Below are 25,243 nucleotides of genomic sequence, written 5' to 3'. Positions count from 1 at the left end.
ATAGCGGCCAGATGTTACAGCATAGTGGATGGGATTTTTAGAAATCCCATGTCCACTTTGCGTGCATCTAAGGCTGCAGATAACCCACGGACACTGATAAGCGGTGTGTCTTTCAGGACCGCAGCATGTCAAATTCACTTGTGGAGTCACTAGTCTCTGCAACAGAAATTTGACCACTAGAATGTATTGAATGTGGTAAATCTGCATGGTTCAGTGAACACATGCAGATTTACCTGCGTTCGATAGAACCCAGTGTTTTGGACGCAGCAAAATATGATGGGTCCAAAGTGCTCCTATGTCCGGATCATGGGCACATAGCCTAAAATTAAAAAAAAAGGCCTTGGGCTTCCGCACCATTTCCATAACCAGCAGAGGGAAAGCCAACCACTGGGGGCTGATATTATTAGCCGGGGAAGGGGCCATTAGCCAAAAATGTTCCCTGGCTATTAATAACATCCCACAGCTGTTTGCTTAGCCTTTACTGGCTAGATTACATGGGGACCCCAGAAAAAAATTGATGTAGGGTCCCCCTATAAAATCTAACCAGCAAAGGCTAAACAGACAGCTCCAGACTGATAATAATAGCCAGGGTAGGGGCCATGGATCCCGGCCCCCTCCGAGGCTAATAATATCAGCTCTCAGCAGCTCCAGAACTGGCGCATCCATAAGATGCACCAAATCTGGCGATTAGCCTCCGCTCTTCCCACTTGCCCTGGTGCGGTGGCGAGTGGGGTATTAGAGTGGGGTTCATGTTAGTCTTGTATTGGTGGCTGACATGAAGCCCAGGTTAATAATGGAGGGCATGTATAACACACCCCCATTACTAACCCCGTAGTAAAGTTTTTGAAATAAAGACTCTGACAGAATAAAGTATTTTATTGTAAATAAAATTCCACATGCTTTTAACCATTTCTTTAAAAATAAAAAACACTGTATACTCACCTAATGCCCATTTCATTTGAAGCCATTGTCACCTGTAAAAAAAAACAAAAATAAAAAACAACCATATCCCTCACATGTCCGCCGTTATGACATAATACGGAGTCCCACGAAGATCTGGGTCACTTCTACAGCAGTTACACCAGCAATCACTGATGTGACTGTTGTTATTGTCTGCAACAAGTACTAAGGAAAGAAGGGGAAAGCTTTCCCTACAGTAAGACTAAGCTGAATCCCTATGATGTAGCGGGCTGCCTGTTCCTAGTGAACAGACCCGCCTTAGTCCTTGGCTAGTCTCAACGAAGACCTATAGAATAAAGGGTAAGGGGTCCCTAAAAGAACTAAGGACTGGAACAAAAATGGGACACCTCCTGAACAGAGAAACTTGTTGCAGAACACAAAAAGATAAACTGACAAAAATGTACTAGAGGTCCCAAAGGACCAAGCAAACTGACAGAGATAGACACAGAAGCACTTGGCTAGCAAAACGGTCAAACAACACTGAAGTCCAGCACAGCCAAAAAGGCGGAGCTGGAATATAAATGCAGATGGTCACGTGACCGCAAAACACAAGATGGAAAAAACAAACAGGAGGGTTCTAACAGTTGTAGGGGACAGCAATGTATACACTGACAGGACTGTAATCACATCTGTCAGTGTATAGCACTGAGTTGCCGGGACTAAGGTCACTTGAGTTCATCAGCTGAAGATCAGCTGAGAGCTCCAGTGACCTCACTTTCTGCATCAGTGTTGTGTGAGAAAATTATCATGCAGCACCGGTGCCGTAAGTGAGGTCACCAGAGCTCGTCAGCTGATCATCAGTGGATTGAACTCAAGAGGCCTCAGTCCCGGCAACTCAGCGCTATACACTGCCTGGAGCGATTGTGCTCCCGTCAGTGTACAGAGTGCTGCCGGGTGACCGGATCACCGTGGGACATTGGGATTGCGCGGACAGGTGAATATAAGGTGTTTTTTGTTTTAATAATGATTTATTTTAATTTTTTTTTTACACTGCACACAGACACCGGCTGAAGAGAATGCTTCTCCCCTCAGCCGCGCCTGCTCATGCTATTGTCAGCGGGAGCTGCAGTAGGATGATGGGAGGAGTAGTCTTCCACGGGCAAATCTTTGTGTGTTTTTGACTCGTTTTTGACTCATTGACTTGAATTGAGTCAGTCAAATACATAACAAATATCTGCAGCAAATCCGCAAATATTTTCATACCTGTGTTTTTTCTGCAGATTTGACTGACTCAATTGAAGTCAATGGGTGTAAAACTCTGCAAAAACGCACAAAGAATTAACTTGCTGCAGATTTAAACACAATGACAATCCTGACAGGAAAAGTCCTGATTATGTGCACAGCACTTCAGGATTGTCATTGCATTAGCTAGCTCACGGATTACCTAGCGTTTTTGGCCCATTTCTGTGCGGAAAAAACTCTGCGAAAATGCACCAAAAATGCATGTGTGCATAAAGTCTAACAGACAAGACTCATCTGTGGCTCTCACCGCTGAACCTACAATCAGGCATGGTCGTGTGTGACAATGGCCATAACCTGTTGGTGGCTCTGAAGCATAGCAAGCTCACACATGTACCATGCTTAGCCCACGTGCTCAACTTGGTGGTTCAGCGATGTCTCAAAACCTACCCTGATCTGCCTGAGCTACTTGTGAAGGTACGCCACGTGTGTGCCCATTTCTGAAAGCCAGCTACAGCTTCCTCCGCCCTCGCTGTGCTTCAGCAGCGTTTGCAAGTGCCAGCTCACCGACTGGTGTGTGACGTGACCACGTACTGGGACTCTACATTACATATGTTGCTGAGGCTTTGTGAGCAGCAGAGGGCAGTAGTTGAGTAGCGGCTACAACGTGCCCGTTGTTATTCCGGTCAGTCTCTGCACATAACCAGTGAGTTGGCATGGATGTCTGACATTTGTGTGGTTCTCCAAAACTTTGAGGAATCAACCAAGATGGTGAGCGGTGATGACACTATAATCAGCATCACCATCCCATTTTTGTGTCTGCTCAAATGCTCGCTGCTCACATTTAAATAGGAGGCTTTGCATCTGGACCAGATGGAGATGGAGGTAGAAAGTACACAGGGCGATACTATCCAGCCTAGGATGAGGTTGAGGAGGAACAGGAGATGGTTGCCTGCGCTACAAAGGATATAACCCACACCAGCTTCATCCTGTCTGTTCAGCATGCAAGGGCTGAAGAGGAAGAGATGGAGAGTCGTCCTCCTGGTGGTGCCAGGTAAGTCTTGCCTGTTGGGAGTCTGGCAGACATGGCTGACTTCATGTCCTGCTGCCTTTCCCATGACCCTCGCATTATACGCATTTTGGACAACACTGATTACAGGTTGTTCACCCTTCTCGACCCACGTTACAAGGAGAACTTTCCACCTCACCTTCTTGCGGTGGAGAGGGCTAGTAAAATGGTGCAATACCAGAAGGCCCTAGTCAAACAATTAGTACAAAAATCTCCATCTGACAACGCTGGCAGCAGAGGTCATAGATCTTGGGGCAACCAAGGAAGTGAGACGAGGGAGACACACACCAGGTACAACAGAGGCAGTGGAACACTATCAAAGGTCTGGGACAGTTTTATTAGACCCTCCCAGCACCCAGGCCTTGATGCACAGAGTAGTTTGACAAGAATGGAAACGTTTTTTAAGATGGTGAAGGAGTACCTAGCCGACTGTAGCATCCTTCATGATTCCTCTGTGCCGTACAATTATTGGACACGTGGCATGACCTGTCCCTCTATGCCTTGGAGGTGCTGGCCTACCCTGCCACTAGCACGGGTAGGCCAGCACCACGGACGTGGTTTGTGGAACCACTGTGCCACGGAGAGCCTGGAGGGGTGTGACTAAGTGAGCACCAGACTGTTCACTAGAGCCTCTGATGGTGAAGCTAGACTTGGCTCCCGATGAACGCCAGGTGCCACTCCAGGATAGACCAACGGACACGCAGCAGCTGGACCCAGTAGGACAGACTGGATGGTGCAGCAGGCCGAGTTTGCAACAGAGTGCTGCAGGCAGAATCCGCACCAGAGTACAGCAGGCAGGCTTTGCACCAGAGTGTAGCAAGGACTGGTACGCAACCTTACACAACTTAGACTGAAGAACAGAAAGGTTGCTCAGGCACTTCCCCGGTGGGGAGGAAGCAATATATACATAATGCCCCACAGCCATTGGCTGGGGAGGAAATAGCAAGTGCACATGCTAGCCCTTTAAAAGGGCGGCAACTTGCGCGTGCGTGCCCTAAGTACATGGCTGGAAGGCCTGGTAGAAGCAGGCAGAGCATGGGGAAGGGAAGCACCGACCGCAGCGCGGGTGAGTGAAGTGACACACCGGAGACCCTGCCTGTCAGAGCAGGGATCCAGCGTGGTGCTAACACAGGGTCATGATGCGGCCCTCACTCCAAATGTTTACAGGGTCATCATGCATTCTTCGCTCTTAATTTTTCCAGGATGTGTATGATGCCCTCCTTAGGATGTGTATGAGGCCTACCTCAACAATTCTGAGATATACAGTACAGACCAAAAGTTTGGACACACCTTCTCATTTAAAGATTTTTCTGTATTTTCATGACTATGAAAATTGTACATTCACACTGAAGGCATCAAAACTATGAATTAACACATGTGGAATTATATACTTAACAAAAAAGTGTGAAACAACTGAAAATATGTCTTATATTCTAGGTTCTTCAAAGTAGCCACCTTTTGCTTTGATGACTGCTTTGCACACTCTTGGCATTCTCTTGATGAGCTTCAAGCGGTAATCACCGGAAATGGTTTTCACTTCACAGGTGTGCCCTGTCAGTTTAATAAGTGGGATTTCTTGCCTTATAAATGGGGTTTGGACCATCAGTTGTGTTGTGCAGAAGTCTGGTGGAGACACAGCTGATAGTCCTACTGAATAGACTGTTAGAATTTGTATTATGGCAAGAAAAAAGCACCTAAGTAAAGAAAAACGAGTGACCATCATTACTTTAAGAAATGAAGGTCAGTCATTCCGAAAAATTGGGAAAACTTTGAAAGTGTCCCCAAGTGTAGTTGCAAAAACCATCAAGTGCTACAAAGAAACTGGCTCACATGAGGACCGCCCCAGGAAAGGAAGACCAAGAGTCACCTCTGCTTCTGAGGATAAGTTTATCCGAGCCACCAGCCTCAGAAATTGCAGGTTAACAGCAGCTCAGATTAGAGACCAGGTCAATGCCACACAGAGTTCTAGCAGCAGACACATCTCTTCAACAACTGTTAAGAGGAGACTTTGTGCAGCAGGCCTTCATGGTAAAATATCTGCTAGGAAACCACTGCTAAGGACAGGCAACAAGCAGAAGAGACTTGTTTGGGCTAAAGAACACAAGGAATGGACATTAGACCAGTGGAAATGGTCTGATGAGTCCAAATTTGAGATCTTTGGTTCCAACCAACGTGTCTTAGTGCGACGCAGAAAGGTGAATGGATGGACTCTACATGCCTGGTTCCCACCGTGAAGCATGGAGAAGGAGGTGTGATGGTGTGGGGGTGCTTTGCTGGTGACACTGTTGGGGATTTATTCAAAATTGAAGGCATACTGAACCAGCATGGCTACCACAGCATCTTGCAGCGGCATGCTATTCCATCCGGTTTGCGTTTAGTTGGACCATCATTTCTTATTCAACAGGACAATGACCCCAAACACACCTCCAGGCTGTGTAAGGGCTATTTTACCAAGGAGAGTGATGGGGAGCTATGCCAGATGACCTGGCCTCCACAGTCACCAGACCTGAACCCAATCGAGATGGTTTGGGGTGAGCTGGACCGCAGAGTGAAGGCAAAAGGGCCAACAAGTGCTAAGCATCTCTGGGAACTCCTTCAAGATTGTTGGAAGACAATTTCCGGTGACTACCGCTTGAAGCTCATTAAGAGAATGCCAAGAGTGTGCAACACAGTCATCAAAGCAAAAGGTGGCTACTTTGAAGAACCTAGAATATAAGACATATTTTCAGTTGTTTCACACTTTTTTGTTAAGTATATAATTCCACATGTGTTAATTCATAGTTTTGATGCCTTCAGTGTGAATGTACAATTTTCATAGTCATGAAAATACAGAAAAATCTTTAAATGAGAAGATGTGTCCATATCTATCTACACACACACACATACATACATACTGTACATACGTACGTACATATGCATATACATATGTATACCCTCCAGGGGTAAATGTTTTTCAGCCCTTGTGCTTAGGCTGTGCATAGGCTTTATGAGTGTAGGGGTCCCACTACCTAACAATTTTAACAGAATGTGTATGAGGCCCACTTTATGACTAATACAGGGTGTATCGGAGTCCCTTTTCCTTTTAATTTTTGACAGTTCTTGCATTGTCAGCATCGGCTTTGTGACTTTCAGAGTCCCTCCTTCATAAATGAAAGAGGATGTATCTGATCATGTCTCACACACCACATGGCCAGATAAGGTAGTAAAATGTTAAAATGACATTTACCGCTCGGTGTAGTTTAATTTCTCCTTCTACTATGCCATCTACTGTAGCCACAGGTAATGTGGAAATACGGTGAGAGATGGCTCGGCTATTAAAGGGAATCTGTCACCGCCTGGGACTTTTCAGACCACCATATGGCCATATAGGTGATAGAAATGTGAATCTACACCTACCTGTATTTCCCATATTAGAGATCTGAAAAGTCCCAGGGGGTGACTGATTCCCTTTAAGGGGTGGAGGAGGCTTTATTTTTTTCCCTTATATACATTTCATTATACAGGAAAAATGTTTTCTAACATTTTTTCCTGTAAAATCAATATTATCTTCGGTTTTGTATGTTTTATTGTCAATCCATAAAAGTGGACAACATTGTCCCCTGCAGCGACCTGTTTCCAGGCGTCTTCCCCATGCTGTCCCCCTTCCATTTCAGCACTGTTTCCATCCATGTCAGTGATTTTCCTGCCCCCCCCCAGCCCTCCTGTTAGGGTCTTCTGGAAAAATGAGTTTCCATTGACTTTCATTATACTTGTTACTCAAGTCGAGCCCATCCAAGTGTCCGACCTGCTCGATTCGAGAAGCGAGCGCTCATCACTATCTGCTATACATCACCCATACCTTGCTACTTATGTTCTCACGTCACTCAATTTGCAGGAAGAGTTTGGAAATAGGGGTCCAGTGCAATTTCCCAACCTTAAACCGACCCTGAGGTCCTTCACCACAAAAACAAAAAGTGAATTGAATTTCGGCTCCTGCAATGATTCATCGGGTTCATCTGACACATGACCGATTACATCTGTGTCAGAGAGTAAGACGACCACGATGATCATAAATCACACTTCAGTTTCTCCAATGGTTGCGGTATACCATAAACCCGATAGCCTTTTTTTTTTTTTTTTTAGAGATGCAAAACTTAAGAAATCAGACAGAAGTTTTTGAACAGTTATTTTATTCAGCAAAGGACATTTCCAAGATTGTTGGCCTGAAAGTATAAAGCAGCGGTGGGACATTGTGCTCGAACGATCGTCTTCTACAGACAGGACATGAAATGTAGAGCACAGGATGTATTCCTGGATATAATAACTCCCAGCGTTGCGCACAATCGCCATATTGGACCTTTACTTCCAACGACCACCTACACGGCCTTTTCCAGCTACTTTTTTGCTAAGGGAAAAAAAAAGCAATTATTCTCAACTTCTGCACACATTGAACACACTAACCAGTAAGTTTTGCAATCCATCTGATTAGATGGTGGCGAAGATCATTGTTTTGCCTCCGTGGACCATTGGCAATCATTGCTTGTATTATAAATGTACCAAAAATTTCCCATAATTTAAAGGGATTATCTGACAGTAAAGGTCTATTGCTGACCCGCCATGATCATTAAGAAAGTAGCAGCTATATGTTAATGGGGTTAACCCCTTTCAAAAAACTTTTCTCTATGTTCACAGCTCGTTCTAAAAAAAATAAAAAAAAGTGCTTTACATACCCTGCCTGGGTCCAGCACAGTTTCTCCGCTCCTGCTCTGGTCTCTGTTATTTGACTGCAGCAGTGATGTCACATCAATATCACGGAGTTCAGCGGCTAAACTAACTTATTGGCTACAGCGATATTGATGTGATGGCACCGCTGCAGCAAAACTATGGAGACCAAGGCAAACTCATCGGTAGACCAGGGGAGGGTAAGTAAAGCACAATTTGTTTGATTTTAACAATGAACTGTCCATATGGGAAAAACATATCTGAAAGAAGGCATCCCCCAAGATTTCAGATATACAGTACATCAAACCTATGGTCTTTGTTATGACTCCATGCAGATTAGGAAAAATTTGTCCGATCCCAATGATTTCCAATGGGCAGGATGGCCAACTAAAGTGTATGGAGGCCTTCTAACGCTCCTGTGAGAGATGATGTTTAGGGAGGTAAAAGGTTCAGGCATATTGAATATCTCCCCTCTCCCCATTGAAAACATATCAATGATCAGATAAGCATGCATGTGTGTGGGGAAGATAGAGAGAGATGTTGGCTGAACAAGTTTTCTAAGTGGTTTCTTTAAATTAATTAAAAAAATGTTGTTTGCTAAAATAAAATCTAGTTAAATACCTTGTAAAAAATCCCTGAGCTCCCCTGATTCTACCGCCCTTTTCCATTTTACTCTGCATCGCTTCATTGCAGAGATATTCACCTTTCTCTCTTCTGGAGCACAGTATGTGAAATCTCTGCTTGTAGGCAACTGGGCGTTTCTTCAGAGTCTTCTCTGAGGGTGTGCTATCACTCCTCCCTCCCAAATGCTGCCGAGCTATGATTGGCAGTGTCTGGAGGAGGGAGCTCTGAAAAAATACCCAGTTGCACTACAAGCAGAGATTTCACATACTGCGCTCCAACAGCAACAAATGTGAATATCTCTGCAATGGAGCGACGCAGAACAAAAAGGAAAAAAACATCAGAATCAGGAGAGCTCAGCGATTTATACCAAGAATTTAACTCCATTTTTTTTTAAGAGTGTGAAAGTTTATCTTAAATTATACAGAAAAAAAGGTGAATTCAATTGATTGAAAAGGAGAGAACATTAATAGGGGCATAAATGCAAGGTGAAAAGTAGATGATATTCATCCATAAAAATCCAATAAAAAGATTCTTCTGTCTTTTGTAACTGCTAACGGCTATAAATAAAGTTCACATATAATATCCGTCACGTATAATATCAGATGGTCACAGCACCCACCCCGGTGTGTAATAGAGAACAACATTCACATATGTCAGTAATTATAGGGCCGATCTACTGACAAGGAACGTCGTGATAAGAATGTGGTCGTGTTCTTTGGCCTCAGGATCCTGTATTAGTCAACATCTTATCAGTTTGGTTTCTTATTGATAAGATGCAGGAAGCCCCAAGTCCTGTGTAAATGGTCGCAGTTTGGGAGCTGTAAACTTACCCAATGTCCCCTTTTTTATTACGTTGCATCTCTGTGCTTTTAAAATCCTACATTATTAATTATTAATTACTGCTGGTGACATTTGTGTTTAGGTAAATACTTGTATTACCCTTAAAATGAAAACTCTGTATGGTGCAATGTACAAGAGAATAGTCATTGCCCATAGATCTTCACAATAAGTTAAAACTGGTTTTGATGCACACACCAGTCTAGTATCTCCAGGTGTGTGGTTCCTCTTTACCAACATTCTGCCAGCACTATAGGTGCTGGAACTTAATTTCTTCCAGCATGCTTTCCTATTCTGAACCCAATGGGAAACTCCAAAAATGCTATTTACCTGCCGATGTATTAGTAATCTGTCAGTAAATAGCGTTCATGTCATGTCTGGCAGGCTTGCTGGAAGCATAAGTACAGGGAGAAAATAAAGTAATATTCTCCTTGCAGCTGCTTGCTTCTAGTCATCCAGGCAGTGTACAATGTACACAAGGAGTGGGCTGTAATCACTCCCCTGAACCGTGACTGACAGCCTGCTCTGCACACTTATGCTGTAGGATTTGCTGTCAATCAATGTACAGGGGAGTGGTTACAGCCCCCTGTCGGCTGCAGGGAGAATATAACGTAATTTTCTCCCTGGAAAGCAGCCATTTATCAGAAATCGGAAAATTTGGTTTCTCATCATTTAAATGCCATTTACCAATAAATCTGCTGATAAATAGCATTTTTTTTTGATTTGACAGATTCCCTTTAAAGCCCAACAGTGTGACAGCCGGGGCAGCAGGAGGAGCAGAGACATGGCTCCATCTCCACCTCATGCCGTCCTTCTTGGTGTGTTTGCTGCTAGAGATGGATTACACTTGACAACAGGCAGCGGACAGCGAGTTAATCAGTAGGAAGCCACCTAGTGGGCGGCATTTTGGAATACATTTTCAGGATTAAACAACAACATTTTTTACACATAGGGATTTACAATTTGACTATTTATCAAATGAGATCAAGTTGTCTAAAATTCCCGGGAAGAAGATACTTACAATTTCTGTGCATGACTTATACGGTTGTATAGGACGTTAATCTAAAAGAAAAGTGAGAATTGTAGAATTATAATATATATAAACATATATGTGTTCTGCATGTGTCACCTCTATACAATACCTCATATTTTTGCGTTTTCATTTTCTCCATGAGATCAAACTTTTCGGACTCCAGCTGATGCATCCAGTCTGTGAGCTCTTGAGCTTTCTCCCTGTTACAATAAACGACATGGCGACCCATTATTATTAGAGATTTCTAGAGCGGCAGGTCTCCATATAAGCTTTGAAGAAAGAAAACTTTGAAGATCCAGCCTTGATCCATAGCGAGACTAGTCTAGCTCGGCCTCCAGCCGGCTCTTCCCAGTGCCGCTGCAGGGGAGAGATCTGTTGATTGCCCGCCTCTTCCCAGCGCTGCTGGAGACAGAGCTGGACTAGTCTTCAAAGTATATATTCCAGTGATAGTCAGAACTTCAAAGTATATTATCTCTGAAACATCGGAGTGTTTCAGAAAAAACTGTACCTGGCTGCAATCATGCTGCCCGCTGTTTGGATAGCATGAATCACCCGACAGGTTCCTATGAAGGCTTTGGACACCATTGATGTGGAAAATTATTTATTTTAGTGATTTCCTTTAGTTAATATAATTGCAATAAGTTTTATTGTGCAATTTGTATTCCTTTATTAATTTTTAGACTCTCTGATATTGCAGCCTCATCCATATGTTAGATTTTTCTCTCGTATAAGTGTCCCTCCCTGTAATACATGCTGGAGGTGAGCTTTGAGTTTCCCTCTCAGTAATGCAGGCTGGATATGTTCAATGTGTGTATCCAGGGTGCTGCTGTACAGTGTCCATTTTAGGACATGATCAGATATCAAAATCAAACATCAGAATGATGTCAGTTTGAGGCTAAATACCGTGCCTTATCATTCAGCTATCCAGTCAAGTGATACTGACTAGGAGCTTTTCTTGTCTTATGAGGTCAACCATAAAAATACTCAGGGTGACTAAAAGTCATTGTGATTCTGATGTTTGAAGAAAGGTATTTCTGAAAGTCCCAATCAGTGTCAGACAAGGTTTGCACTGAAAATCACATAACCAAATAGAACACTTAGCTTTCCTCAACTGAGTTTATAGCTTAGTGGTTGGTGCATTGGCTTCTAGATGTAGAGTTTTGGGTTCAAGTCCCGTCAGCAAACAGTGAATATTTTTTTCTTATTATTATTACAGTTGTAAAAGTTACTTGTCAGAATCGCTTGTCAGAGTCATTTGTCAGAGTCACTTGTCAGAGTCACTTGTCAAAATCAATTCTCAGACAAGGTATTTAGCCTCAAACTGACATAATTCTGATGTTTGATTTTGATTATCTGATCTTGTCCTAAGATGGACGCTGTACTGCTGTCTTCCCTTGCTTTCGTGAATCACATCTGTGTACAACTCCCTTCCTCTGGTTATCTGTAACACTGAGAAAAGGGAGGGGGAGCAGAGAAAACGATCAGGAGCAGGAGCTCTGCCAAATTTGCATTTTTTTGCAGAACCCTCAAGGAGTTACAGAGACTTTGCAGCAGAAAAATAGTAGGAAATCTCTAATGAAGAGTGTTTAGAAAAGAGTTGCTCAAAGGGGTTTTCTAGTTGATAGCAAGGGCTGCTCAGAACCGCTAAGTTCAGTTATTGGCTGCAGCGCTGTCGACGTGGCGTCAGCACTGAAGACATTAATAGCTATAGGGAGCAGCAGCTGAGATTCAGGATTGGACCCATAAGTAATACGTAGATTTTTGCAACCAACTTAATAATTCATCTAAAATAAAAAAAAATGAAGCATTAATGCAAACATTTTACAATATCCTACAAGGCCAATGTTTGACTCTAGAGCACATATACCCCTATATCCATCCCTGACTGTGTGTCACAAACTGATATTATATAGTTATATATTCTTCATTTTGCGGTGATTCTATCTGCGGCTGATGGCCTTCCATATTGGGGGAATGCACATAGAAGTGTACACTGTACTTTAGCTGGTTTTCATTCATGTTCTCGATGCATAACGGCTTGTGCCGCTCCGCTAGAATCTTTCTCTTCTTTTCACGACCCGTCTGTCTCTTCCCTCTCTTCTGCTCCGCCTAAGAAAAAAAAAAGGCGGGTTATCTACAATAATGTACAAATAATCCATCTGTGAGTGCTTTTTCGGGGGGACACACTATATTTTTTAAATGAATATATACTTGACCCACGATGATAACTTACCTTCATGAGATAACCCCCGAACTGGGCTCCCATATTGGACAGGACTTTTTTCTTCTTGGCATCATCATCAGCTCGTTTTTTAGCCTCCTCTTCTTCTTTTCTCATTTTTTCTTCCTATAAAGAACCACAATTCCATTGTGAATATTTCCAGAAATTTTATTAATCCCCAATTTTAAAAAAATGATCTCAGTAACCCGAATCTGTACAATTGGAATAAAAAAGGGACGCAAAGGTGGAAAGTATGTGCCCCTGATGACGCCTATCATACACCAACTGCACCATAACACAACCCAGGAAAAAAGGTAAATTTAGTTCTGGATGTATATGGACCAGTGAGTAACAGTCACAATTCATTCCCTGCCTATCCCACCCGAAGGACTCGTGCCCTGGATTGCCTTCTGCTACTCAGACATGGGGGAGAACATACTTACTTATTAAATTCAAGGAGTTTTCCAGTTTTACACTTAATAAAACTGCACTTTCTTTAAAAAATATATATATTTTTTATGCTCACCCTCCCCAGGTCCAGCCCTGAGATTGCGCTGCTGCTCCCCGAGTCTGTCACTGTCTGCAGCGCTGCAGCCGATACCTGAGCTCAATTGACGGCATGAGCCACTGAGCTCACTTATTGGATACAGCACTGTCTGAAACAAAACAGACACCAGGAGCAGCAGAAGAGACTCAGCACTGGACCTGGGGAGGATAAGTTAGGCACAGTTTGTTTACTTTTTTTAAAAAAACTGCAGCCAGGGAAAATTTAAAGCTCTTTAAGATTTGCCAATGAGATAGAACTTCTGCAATAGTGAGTGACACTATAGGAAATGGAGAAACGTGGCTCATGTCCAAATCAGTTTCCTTTTTGCAGTCACTTGTCAGATCTCACGACGTCTGTTTGTGCAGTATAGGTAAAACTGGACTAAATCAAATACAATGAAAATCTACAGTCCGATGGCCTAAGGCTTTGGAGAGATCATGCTTTTAAGTTCACTTCTGTTAAATACTTTGCTGTAGCTAAAAATGGGGACGGAACCCGGATCACGGAACTCGAATCCGAGAAGTAAAACTGCCTGATCCCGATCACTACTGATGTGCAAAACCCATCATAAGAGGATGATGGGATACAAGCTGCACACAGGATACATAATATATATTTATTTGTTTTAATGGAGTGAATTGTTATCTTTCCTCAAATATTGAAACATTGTTTGGCCAAAGTCACAACATTCTATGTTGTTAACCAATCATCTCCTGGATCTACTTGGTTGCTGTCAGCTCAACTTTTATAATAAGACCAATTATAGCTAAAGAAGAACCGCTATTTTAATTTTTATTCCATAAATCAGTAGTACAGATGAAAATAAAAAACGTAATTTATCTTATTGGAGAAATCTGCTTCTTTCTCCTCTTGGACGGATCATTCATTCTCAAAATTCTCAATCTGTATTCAGTGAAGACAGATCTTCACATTACTTAGATAGGAGATGACAGTTGGTGCTCATAAAGTTCTACAGAGAGCTGTAACTGCTTCTAGCTCCTCCCCCTTCACTTCTTCATAGAACTTTATAAGCACCAACTGTCATCTACTATCTCACTGAAAAGAGATATTACCCCTGAATTAAGAAATATCAATCCAGGAGGAGAAGGAGGCACATTTCTCTGATAAGATATGTTACCAAGTTCCTTTTCTTCTTGTGTACTATTGATTTAGGAAATAAAAATTAGAATGACAATTACTACTTAAACTATGATTTACTTACCGCCATTCTGACTTGTCTCTCCCGCTCCTTTTCGGTCCTGAAACGATGCTGCTCTGCCCGTTCAGATCTGCGATGTTCCTAAAGAAACATAATAATTAGGCTGAGATTGTATCTCGCCCCAAATAAAAAAAGTAAAGGTCATACATCTGCAACAGTAGTCGGCTCATTTGGTGACACCTTCTCCTCCTGCCCCTTCTTCCCCAAACAAATGCATGCTCAGCTGAATGCTGAGCTCTGTATAACCCCACCCACACCTATGATTGGCAGCTGCCTGTGTACTCTGTACACTGTCAGCCAATCAGTTGCAGTGGTGGGGGCGTGGTTACACAGATTAGCTGGACTGACCTGCAGGTGAGACCTAGTCCTGTAGTGATAATCTTCTGCTGATCGTATTGAAACCTCAGCACACAGCCCAGTAAGTGACACATCCCTGGAATCAGTGTCTCTGCCCCTACATTATGCTTCTCTCAAATTACCTAGCAAAAACCTGCTGAAAAATTCCCTTTAATGAGCAGGGAATTTTGTTGTTTTTGCACTTTCACATTTGATTTTTTTTCCAAGAGTTATAACTTTTTTATTTTGCCGTCTCCATAGTTGCATGATGAATTGTTTCTTGCGAGATGAGTTGTGGTTTTGAATGACGCCATTTATTTTGCCATAAAATGTACTAAAAGCAGGGAAAACATTTATAAGTGTAATGAAAAGGTGAAGAAAATACAATTCCACCAGTGTTTTTTTTTTCCTTTTTACAGCGCTCATTGTGCAATAAAAATGATATTCCAGGTCAGTGTGATTAGTGTTATCAGAATTGTATAGTTTTTTTTCTATTTAAGTCATAAAAAATAAATCCAGAACTTTATAACAAAAAAAGTTTTTGCTTTGTGTCGCCATTAACCGAGACCGGAAATGTTTCTATTTTTCACAATGGAGTTGTGTAAGGGCTTTCTTCTTGTGTGGCGAGCCGACATTTTTATTGACACCACTTTGGGGTACATACAGTGTTTTGATTCCTTTTTATTGCATTTCTTTAGGGAGGGGAGGTGACCAAAAAAAACACAATTTTTTTTTACGCTGTTAGGCTATGTGCCCACGTTGCGGACCTGAAGCATATTTTTTACGCTTCTCCCTGGCGGGAAAATCGCATGCGGATATTACATGCGGTTTTCCCGCCAGGTAGAAGCGTTTGTGAGGCGTCTTTGCATGCATTTCCGCATGCGGGTTATCAAGCACTTCTCCAAGCATCACTTGGAAAAGTGCTTGACAACTTGTTCAGAATGGTAAAAAATAAAAAAATAAACTTTATACTCACCTTCTGATGCATTCTCTGCCCCGTCCGGAGGCTTGAGCGGCTCACGCTGTTGTGTGCAGGACCTGCGGTGACGTCATTGAGTCATGTGGTGGGTCACATGACTCAATGACGTGGCAGGTCCTTCACACAACAGCGCGACGGAGGGAAAACATCAGAAGATAAGTATAAACTTTATTTTATTCTTTTTTTTACAGGTTCTTTGGTACCCAGGTCTGGATGAGAGTCTCCTCTCATCCAGACTTGGGTACCATCCGCACATTGATTCCGCTGCGCTTCCGCAAAATTAATGAACATGCTGCGGATTTTTGACTGCAGCATATACGCTGCGGAAAAATCCGCAGCATGGGCATTGACATTGCGGAATGCCATTGGGGACCATGGGGTGCGGATATACATGCGTTTTTCAAGCGTTTACGCTGCGGAAATTCCGCAGCATATACGCTTGAAAAACGCTACGTGGGCACACAGCCTTAGTTCATTTTATATTTTGATAGATTGGAGTTATATGAATGCAGCAATACTTATGTTTATTTTTTTTCCTTTCTCTGTTTTTAAATGGGAAAGGAGGAGTAATTTGAATTTTTATATTTATAATTTTATCATTTTAAAACTTTTTTTTTTATACATTATTTTTTTTAGTCCCCTGAGGGGACTTGATCATTTGATCATTTGTTCTATATACTGCACTACCCCAGCATTCTAGTATATTGGAAAAATCATGATCTCCTATGGAGCTTAGCCTGTGGTCAAGATGTCAGAAACCTCCAACTGCCATGAAAACCCATCTGTACCCCCGCGATCGTCTTGCGGGGAGCCAATGGGAGCCGATGCATGCATGCCCTGGTATACACTCCATTTAAAAGCCGATGCATTTAAATGGTTAACAGTTCAGCTCTGAAGCCCCCTCCACACTTGCGGACCCCTGCACAGGACGTTTATATCCCAATGTGGTAAGAAGTTAAATAATACTATATAGGACCAATTAGCCTTTCAGCGGTAACTTTCTGTAATATTAGTGGGTCGCCCTTTATAAAACTTGGCCAGATATACAACCTGTGAATTAATTGTTATACCATTAAATGGCTTGTTTCCAACCCTTTTATTGTAAATCTATTACAAGTGTCGCCTCTCCCAGAGTAATGTGCTCGTGTATTGTGTGTACAGCACATACACCCACATCTGAGCCGTCCATCACTGTGCTAATAATCCCATAGGGTGGGAGCAGCGCACATGGTATTATCCGGCTTTTACTTGTCAATACATGCACTTATGTCTAATTTATTGGCACGGCAAACACTAGATAGATTTTTTTTTTGTTACTGTGTGTTATTCTTTCGATAGTGAAGAGCAGCCCACACCTTCCTGCAAACTAACTATTGCTACATTCATGACGTTGAATAAACAGTGCCTAAAAAAAATCATAAAAACCCAAACCCTAGATCGTTGTTACCGGAATGTCTTTCTTTTTTACTACATTTTATCAGAAATGTATATAACCAGAAATCTTTAAAAGGAATCTGTCAGTAGAATTAACCCCCTAAAACCTTATCTATGGGCATATAGGGCTTTGAAACCTAAAACCATCAGCACCTTTATTTTTTCTATCTGTGGCTGCATTGCCTAGTAATTATTGATTTAACTCATATGCAAATTAGTCATTAAGTGCTCTGGGCGAGACAGAGCACTTAAGGTGACCAGGTTTCCCGCCCAGCACCAGCCTCTTTAGCTTGATTGATGGCTCACTGTCTGATTTCTTTTCCTGGCATCTAATGAAGGCTGGTGCTCAGTGGGGAAACAATCTCAGGAGGCTTTGGATCCTTTAAGTGCTCTGACACACCCAGAGCACTTAACACCTCATTTGCATATGTATATAAACACTAATTATTTGGGAATACATCAACATATAGAAGATATAAAGAGGTCGATTAATTTAAATTTCAAAGACCGGCATATATACAGTTTGTTTGGATCTTAATGGCAGATTCCCTTTAAGTAAACCTAATGGGGTTGTGGTGCTCTGTAGATTACCTGCCGACATTTAAGTCTGTGAATTTGTAGTGGTCCAAGATCACAGACTCAACCAATGGTATCTTATATGTATCTATGGCCCTTTTATTTAGTGGTAATTTTTATGGTTTTTAATAAGGGGTGTGACTATACAGGATCCTCGGGGGCGTGTCTTTAGGCTGCTCTGCATAATTACTCTATGAGCAACACCTCCTTGGTAAAAAAAAATGTCCATATCAATTCTGCCATTGGGTTAAAAAACTGATCTACATCCTGAAAGTGTTTTCAGTACATGTCCAGGCCCCAGACCATGAGCAACCATCCTCGTTCAGTCAAATGCATATTATGTACTTTTCATGTATATTTCATATTAGATATATAATACTATACATACTATTCTACCCTTTAGGCCAATTAATTCTTCTTCCTCCTTTTTACGTTGCTCAAAGTGAACATCTATCAGAGTCTGAAGTTCCAGGAGATCTTTTTCCATTCTCTTCCGATGGATATCCTGAAATAGCAAATGATGACAGCATGTGGCTTTATTCATGTATTATATAATATCTCTAGAGAAACATTGGCGTGTTATCCTGTTTCCTCATGTTTAAGGCAATCCATATATCTGCGTATATCTCAGCTCTTATTTCTACTATTATTACTTTGTCTTCTTGTGCCTCTAATATCAAATGTCTTCCTGAAAAAAAAAATACTTTCCCTTTTATTTAATGAGAATCCAACATAATACTTAGATATTTACTTTAGTAAACTACAATCACTTACATCAAAGTCAACTCTTTCACCCTCTGGAATTTTCGGAGGTGCAAGCGGGGCCATCGAGGGTCTACTAATGAGATAAAACAGGTGATGAAACAATACTATATCCAAGCACAAGATACTCTAAAGTAATTTTATATTTGACCTCGTACGTTTTTCCTTATAGTTGTAGGAACAACGTCTTTGTTTAAAGTTAGATAGATTTAATTGAGACAACGGCGGCGAATGGCCAGGAAATCTGCAGGACTAAAGTGTATACACACGTGGTCAAAATTGTTGGTACTCATCGTTTAATGGAAGAAAAACCCACAATGATCACAGAAATAACTTGAATGTGACAAAAGTAATAATAAATTAAAAATCTATGAAAATGAGCAAATGAAAGTCAGACATTGCTTTTCTGCTTCCACAGAATTTTTAAAAAAATTAAACTCCTGAAATAGGCCTGGACAGAAATTATTGTACCCCTGAAAATAATGTGACAAAAGGGACATGTTAAATCAAGTTGTGTCCACTAATTAGCATCACAGGTGTCTACAATCTTGTAATCAGTCAGTGGGCCTGTATATAGGGCTACAGATACTCACTGTGCTGTTTGGTGACATGGTGTGTACCACACTCAACATGGACCAGAGGAAGCAAATGAAAGAGTTGTCTCAGGAGATTAGAAAGAAAATTATAGACAAGCATATTAAAGGTAAAGGTTATAAGACCATCTCCAAGCAGCTTGATGTTCCTGTGACTACAGTTGCACATATTATTCAGAAATTTAAGATCCATGGGACTGTAGCCAACCTCCCTGGATGTGGCCGCAGGAGGAAAATTGATGACAAATCAAAGAGACGGATAATACGAATGGTAACAAAAGAGCCCAGGATAACTTCTAAAGAGATTAATGGTGAACTTCAAGCTCAAGGAACATCAGTGTCAGATCGCACCATCCCTAGTTGTTTGATCCAAAGTGGACTTCATGGGAGAGGACAAAGGAGAACACCATTGTGGAAAAAAAATCATAAAAAAGTCAGACTGGAATTTGCCAAACTACATGTTGACAAGCCACAAAGCTTCTGGGAGAATGTCCTATGGACAGATGAGACAAAAATGGAAGTTTTTGGCAAGTCACATCAGCTCTATGTTCACAGATGGAAAAATGAAGCATATCAAGAAAAGAACACTGGCCCTACTGTGAAACATGGTGGAGGCTCTGTTATGTTCTGGGGCTGCTTTTCGGCATCTGGCACAGGGTGTCTTGAATCTGTGCAGGGTACAATGAAATCTCAAGACTATCAAGGGATTCTAGAGAGAAATGTGCTGCCCAGTGTCAGAAAGCTTGGTCTCAGTCGCAGGTCATGGGTCTTGCAACAGGATAATGACCCAAAACACACAGCTAAAAATACCCAAGAATGGCTAAGAGGAAAACATTGGACTATTCTGAAGTGGCTATCTATGAGCCCTAACCTAAATCCTATTGAGCATCTTTGGAAAGAGCTGAAACATGCCGTCTGGAAAATGCAACCTTCAAACAAGAGACAACTGGAGCAGTGTGCTCATGAGGAGTGGGCCAAAATACCTGTCGAGAGGTTCAGAGGTCACATTGACAGTTACAGGAATCGTTTGATTGCAGTGATTGCCTCAAAAGTTTGTTCAACAAAATATTAAGTTAAGAGTACAATCATTTCTGTCCAGGCCTATTTCATGAGTTTATTTTTTTTTTTAATTCTGTGGAAGCAGGGTTGAAAAGCAATGTCTGACTTTCATTTGTTCATTTTCATAGATTTTTAATTTATTATTACTTTTGTCAGATTCAAGTTATTTCTGTGACCATTGTGAGTTTTTCTTTCATTAAACGAGGGGTACCAACAATTTTGACCATGTGTATAAATAGAGGCTGCAAGCAGGAAGTGAGTGAGTGTGGTGGCTGAAGCTACATGGCAATCAGTAGTCATCTACGCCAAGGAGAGGGAGGGGACAGGGGCATCGAGGGGTCTCCACAGAAGGCGTAACCTCAGGGAAAGTGGCTGCAGGGAAATGTGCTGTTGATCAAGGCAGTATAAAATATTGGTGACATGTTACCAGAAGATACCACCATTGTCCGGTCACTTGATCTTACTGCTATTACCCTGCAATTTCTAAAACTGAGAAGAATTGAACCTAAAAAAAGTGAGAGTCACTTCATCTCCTAATAGTTGCACTTGTTTTTTATGGGCATCTCTAGTGACTATAATCGGAATAACACCAATAAGACATTGTCTGTCCTTCAAGCCACACATCCAAGCCCTTACCACCTCGTGACGCCTCCAATACAAAAATATTTCCAGAATTCATGCTTTCCTCAACCCTGAGTTTACTATAATATTAAAACATGACCTCATCATCTCCCACCTCAACTACTGTTATATTCTACTCTGTGGCCTCCAAACTAACACTTTCTACCTCTTCAGTCCGTCCTTAACTCTAATGCCCAATTAATCCTCCTATCGCCTTGTTACTCTTCTGCTTCCCTCCTCTGCCATTCACTGGCATCTAATTCCCCAAGGTGTAAATTACTAACAATGATTTACAAGGCCGTCCATAATCTGTCTCCACCATACTTCTCCAAACTAATCACCTGATACCTCACCACATGTAATCTCCAGTCCTCACAAGACCTCCGTTTCGTCTCCACACTCACGTTCCTCACTTAATCGCCTCCACAATCTTCCCCGAGCATCCCCCATCCTCTGGAATTCTGTGCCTCAACACGTCCGATTGTCTCCCACATTTAAAACCTTCAGACGCAACCTGAAACCTCATCTCTTTGGGAAAATCAACAGCCTGCAATAGCCCCACTACCACCTCACCACCACTGGAGATGCCCCAAACTTCCAACCTATTGTCTCTTTCCCCGATACCCTGTAGATTGTAAGCTTGTGAGGCCATTCTCCTCTCCCCTCTGTACCAGTCTGTCAATATTTTGGTGGCTAAGCTTTTCTTCAACTGGGGCAAAGATCCAGGTGCCCTAGTCTGGAAAATCTATCTTGGCTTGCTGCTATTCTCCCTACCTTCCAGGAAACCAGCAATTGTGGCACATCTCCTGCCGACCCTCTGACTACATCCCTACTTTTTACAATATATTAATTTTCTACCAAATTTGCCATGTTTTGCCTTGTTTAAATAGATTAGGCATTATTATATGGCCAGTCTTGGTCATTAAAGGGGTATTCCCATCTCCAAGATCCTATCCCAATATGTAGTAGATGTAATAATAATATCAGCAAATACCTCCAATTAGAAATGTAATATAGTTCTTCTGCTTAGCCCATGTGCAGGGCATTAGCTTAGGTATCCATGGTTGCGACCACTCATATAGTGACAGTTAGTTGTTAGTGTTCATAACCATGGATGCCTAAACTACTGCAATGCCCTGCACATGGAATAATCAGAAGAACTATACTACATTTCTACTTGGAGGTATTTACTAATATTATTACATATTGGGATAGGTCTTGGAGATGGGAATACGCCTTTAAGTGGAGGCATCAGTGAAAATTACACATCCTGTCGACACAAGAACTGAACATTCTAAATGTTTTCAAAAATTCAAATTCAAACTAAATGTTTGTTTCTTTGTTAAGTTCCATAATAACTGATGTTCCATAAACGTCCCTCAGTTTATGGCCGACCAGTGACAGGGCTGAATTTAACAAGATCTAATATACAACATGAAACCTGAGTAGCTGACAGTTTAATGTGCCGCTATGGATGGAGAACGCTTACCTTGGCCTGGGGCGCTCCTCCTCTGTTAACAAGAAAACATATATAATATTATTACAGTATTCAGCACAGTAATGAGATTTGACATTACACATGAGTCATGATGTCATCTTCTCCCGGTCACAAGCCTGTAGGGAAGGTGTTATTCTTCTCTGATGTCGGGTTTTACAATTTAACATCACTTAATTTCCCATCAAACATGGTGTCAATTAGCACGCACCACAAAAGACATGATGGTCCCTGCCCTCAAACACTTATGTTGTGACCTGATCCCCAGTGATTGAAGCTGCTTCATAATCTCCCAGTCAGATATATATTTGCTGTGACAGCCGTATATTACACAAGCAGAAAAGTGGAGATGCGCAAGTAATGGAACATACATGACTCAGGCTGGCTTACACGAAATCTGTACTTAAAGGGGTATTCCCATCTTCAAGATCATATCCCAATATGTAGTAGGTGTCATAATAATAATATTAGCAAATACCTCCAATTAGAAATGTAGTATAGTTCTTCTGATTCGCAATGTTTCTTACCCCATGTGCAGGGCATTACAGTAGCTTTGGTATCCATGGTTACGACCACTCATGTAGTAACAGTTAATTAGTTAGTTGTTAGTGGTCGCAACCATGGATACCTAAGCTACTGCAATGCCCTGCACATGGGGTAAGCGACATAGCTTATCAGAAGAACTATGCTACATTTCTAATTGGAGGTAATTGCTAATATTATTATTATTACACCTACTACATATTGGACTAGGATCTTAGAGATGGGAATACCCATTTAAGGGGTTCTTCACTGAGGGCAAAAATACTTTTTGGAAGCTTGACTGTAAGCTAAGTATGAAGTGGGACCCCCAGTTATCAGCCCTAATCTGTTTGGAAATGTGAGAAATTAAAGGGAACCTGCCAAGTTGTACATGCAGTCCAATCTGTTGACAGCACGCTGTAGAGAAGGAGAAGTTGAGCAGGATAATATATTGGGTTTTTTTGGAAAAGATTCAGTATAACTTATATTTTATTAATTGAAATTCCTGGTGTTTGTCTGCATATGAGTCCAGTGGGCGGTCCTACTAGTGATTGACAGCTATCCCTGCATACAAACTCTTAAGAGAAGACTGTCAATCACTGAACAGGATCGCCCACTGGACTCATATGCCTACAGATACCAGGGATTTTAATGAATAAAATGCAAGTTTTTCTATACTTTTTTCCTACAAAAATATCTATTAATCAGATCAGCTCCAGCGCTATAACATCCTCCCTGCAGATCAGATACTATTTTCAACATGACAGGTTCCCTTTAAGTATTACAGAGTTTTCCTTTAAATCAATGGGCTGTCAGTGTAATAGAAGACAGGGCAAGTCCTCCAGAGCAATGAACCCCCATTTGTAACCACTTTTCAAACTGGCCGAGACTATAGGATCCTGAGCACGAGGCGGCAACCTTAAATTAATTTAGAATTACCTTATAGGGTCTATAAGAATGAGTTTTCTAAATAAAGACATATCTGTATTTGTTTTTCAGCGGGATGTAATTACATTTTTCAATAGAACAAACTGGCCTTGTTCTGGGTTGGGTTTTGGGGATGGGACCCATGGGACAAAACTACAGGCAGCACAATCTGTTCTCTAGTTTTATCACTTTTGCATAAGTATGTATTTAAGAACAGATAATATCTAAGACATAGATATTTAAATGGTGGTCAAGACCTTGGGGGTAAAAAGTGTCCATTATTTTTTTCTAGGGGCTGCTTGATGAATCTTTTGCCCAGGGGATCGGATAACCCACGAGCCGGACCAGCATACTGTATCAAAGTAGCCCGAGAGTCTTCTCATATCACAGCTGCCAACTTAGAAAGTAACTGTAGACTGCAAACTTTCTAGCTGTGTGCAGCGGTTGCAAATCATGTCAGTATCATTTCCATTAAATGCTTTATTCTATTGAATAAACTTTATATTTGACACCTATAGTTGGCCGTTAGGAACAGTAATTGTTTTAATAAATCAGTTAGCGGATGTCAGGACACAGAGCTATTAGTGTAAGAGGCACGCGGCCTTCAGGCATTCTCATTGATCCTATAACATGGATTCATTACCCTGCACACATACCACAAACCATCCGCAAGAGGGAAAGGGGCTGGGAATTGTAAAGTCATTTTATGGGAACGAATGCACTGACACAGTCAACATATTGGCTTTGAAGATGTGTAATTGCCTTCAGCTCAATTCAGCATAGAGGGAAAAGGCAAGGTTTACTAAGCGGCGCTAGGAGAATCTGAACGGATTCCTCTCCATAATAAGTTTGTGTGTTTACAGAGGCTCAGCGTGGATTGACAATGCCCAGGGCAGAGAAAGAACTTTATGCACTCTAATCCATGGACTGTTAGTCATAAAATGTTAAAAATAAAGTTATATGTCATTATATTTTTTACTTTTTATTTATTTTTTATTATGTTTTTATGTTTCTACTTTATCTTAGCCCAAAACCTAACTTTATCCCTAATGCTTGAACTATCCCTAACCCTAACCCTAGCTTTAACCTTAGTCTTATCTCTAACCCTAGTACTAACCCTAGTCCTACCTCTAACCCCAGTCCTACCTCTAACCCCAGTCCTACCTCTAACCCTAGTCCTACCTCTAACCCTAGTCCTACCTCTAACCCCAGTCCTACCTCTAACCACAGTCCTACCTCTAACCACAGTCCTACCCCTAACCACAGTCCTACCCCTAACCACAGTCCTACCCCTAACCACAGTCCTACCCCTAACCACAGTCCTACCTCTAACCACAGTCCTACCTCTAATCACGATGGGCAGTCAGGCTCTTTTTCCTGATCTCGCTCACTTAGCTCCGCTCACCTTAAAGACACGGCTCTTTGGATCTGTGGCACCCCAGGGGTCTGGTTGCCACAGTGGTAGAAATACCATGTCTGAGAGCTAGCATGGGTTTTCCTGGTCAGGAACACTGTTGCATGCAACGCCTCCTGCCCCAGTCCAGGGAGG

General features: G+C 41.8%; 1 protein-coding gene across 4 annotated transcripts in view; it reads right to left on the bottom strand.

Moving 5' to 3' along the window:
* Positions 1 to 7,356: 7,356 nt before the first annotated feature.
* Positions 7,357 to 25,243, bottom strand: part of TNNT1 (troponin T1, slow skeletal type) — a 169,601-nt gene continuing 151,714 nt past the window's right edge. For 2 of the 4 annotated variants that reach the window (XM_073657779.1, XM_073657780.1), the window contains exons 3-10: positions 18,490 to 18,553; positions 18,104 to 18,220; positions 14,394 to 14,471; positions 12,637 to 12,750; positions 12,403 to 12,512; positions 10,513 to 10,603; positions 10,392 to 10,432; positions 7,357 to 7,592 (exon numbers count right to left, since the gene is read on the bottom strand). In XM_073657779.1, the coding sequence (XP_073513880.1) occupies positions 7,547 to 7,592; positions 10,392 to 10,432; positions 10,513 to 10,603; positions 12,403 to 12,512; positions 12,637 to 12,750; positions 14,394 to 14,471; positions 18,104 to 18,220; positions 18,490 to 18,553 (661 nt within the window). In that variant the 3' untranslated portion in view covers positions 7,357 to 7,546. Of the gene's footprint in view, positions 7,593 to 10,391; positions 10,433 to 10,512; positions 10,604 to 12,402; positions 12,513 to 12,636; positions 12,751 to 14,393; positions 14,472 to 18,103; positions 18,221 to 18,489; positions 18,554 to 22,239; positions 22,262 to 25,243 lie in introns of all 4 variants that reach the window. The other 2 variants (XM_073657781.1, XM_073657782.1) reach the window with 2 other exon arrangements.

This window comes from Phyllobates terribilis, unplaced genomic scaffold, assembly GCF_046119375.1.
Source record: "Phyllobates terribilis strain yellow unplaced genomic scaffold, ASM4611937v1 Scaffold_12__6_contigs__length_324123572, whole genome shotgun sequence".
NCBI lineage: Eukaryota > Metazoa > Chordata > Amphibia > Anura > Dendrobatidae > Phyllobates > Phyllobates terribilis.
Note: the sequence above shows the minus strand (reverse complement) of the source record. Positions and strands in the feature narration are given on the sequence as shown.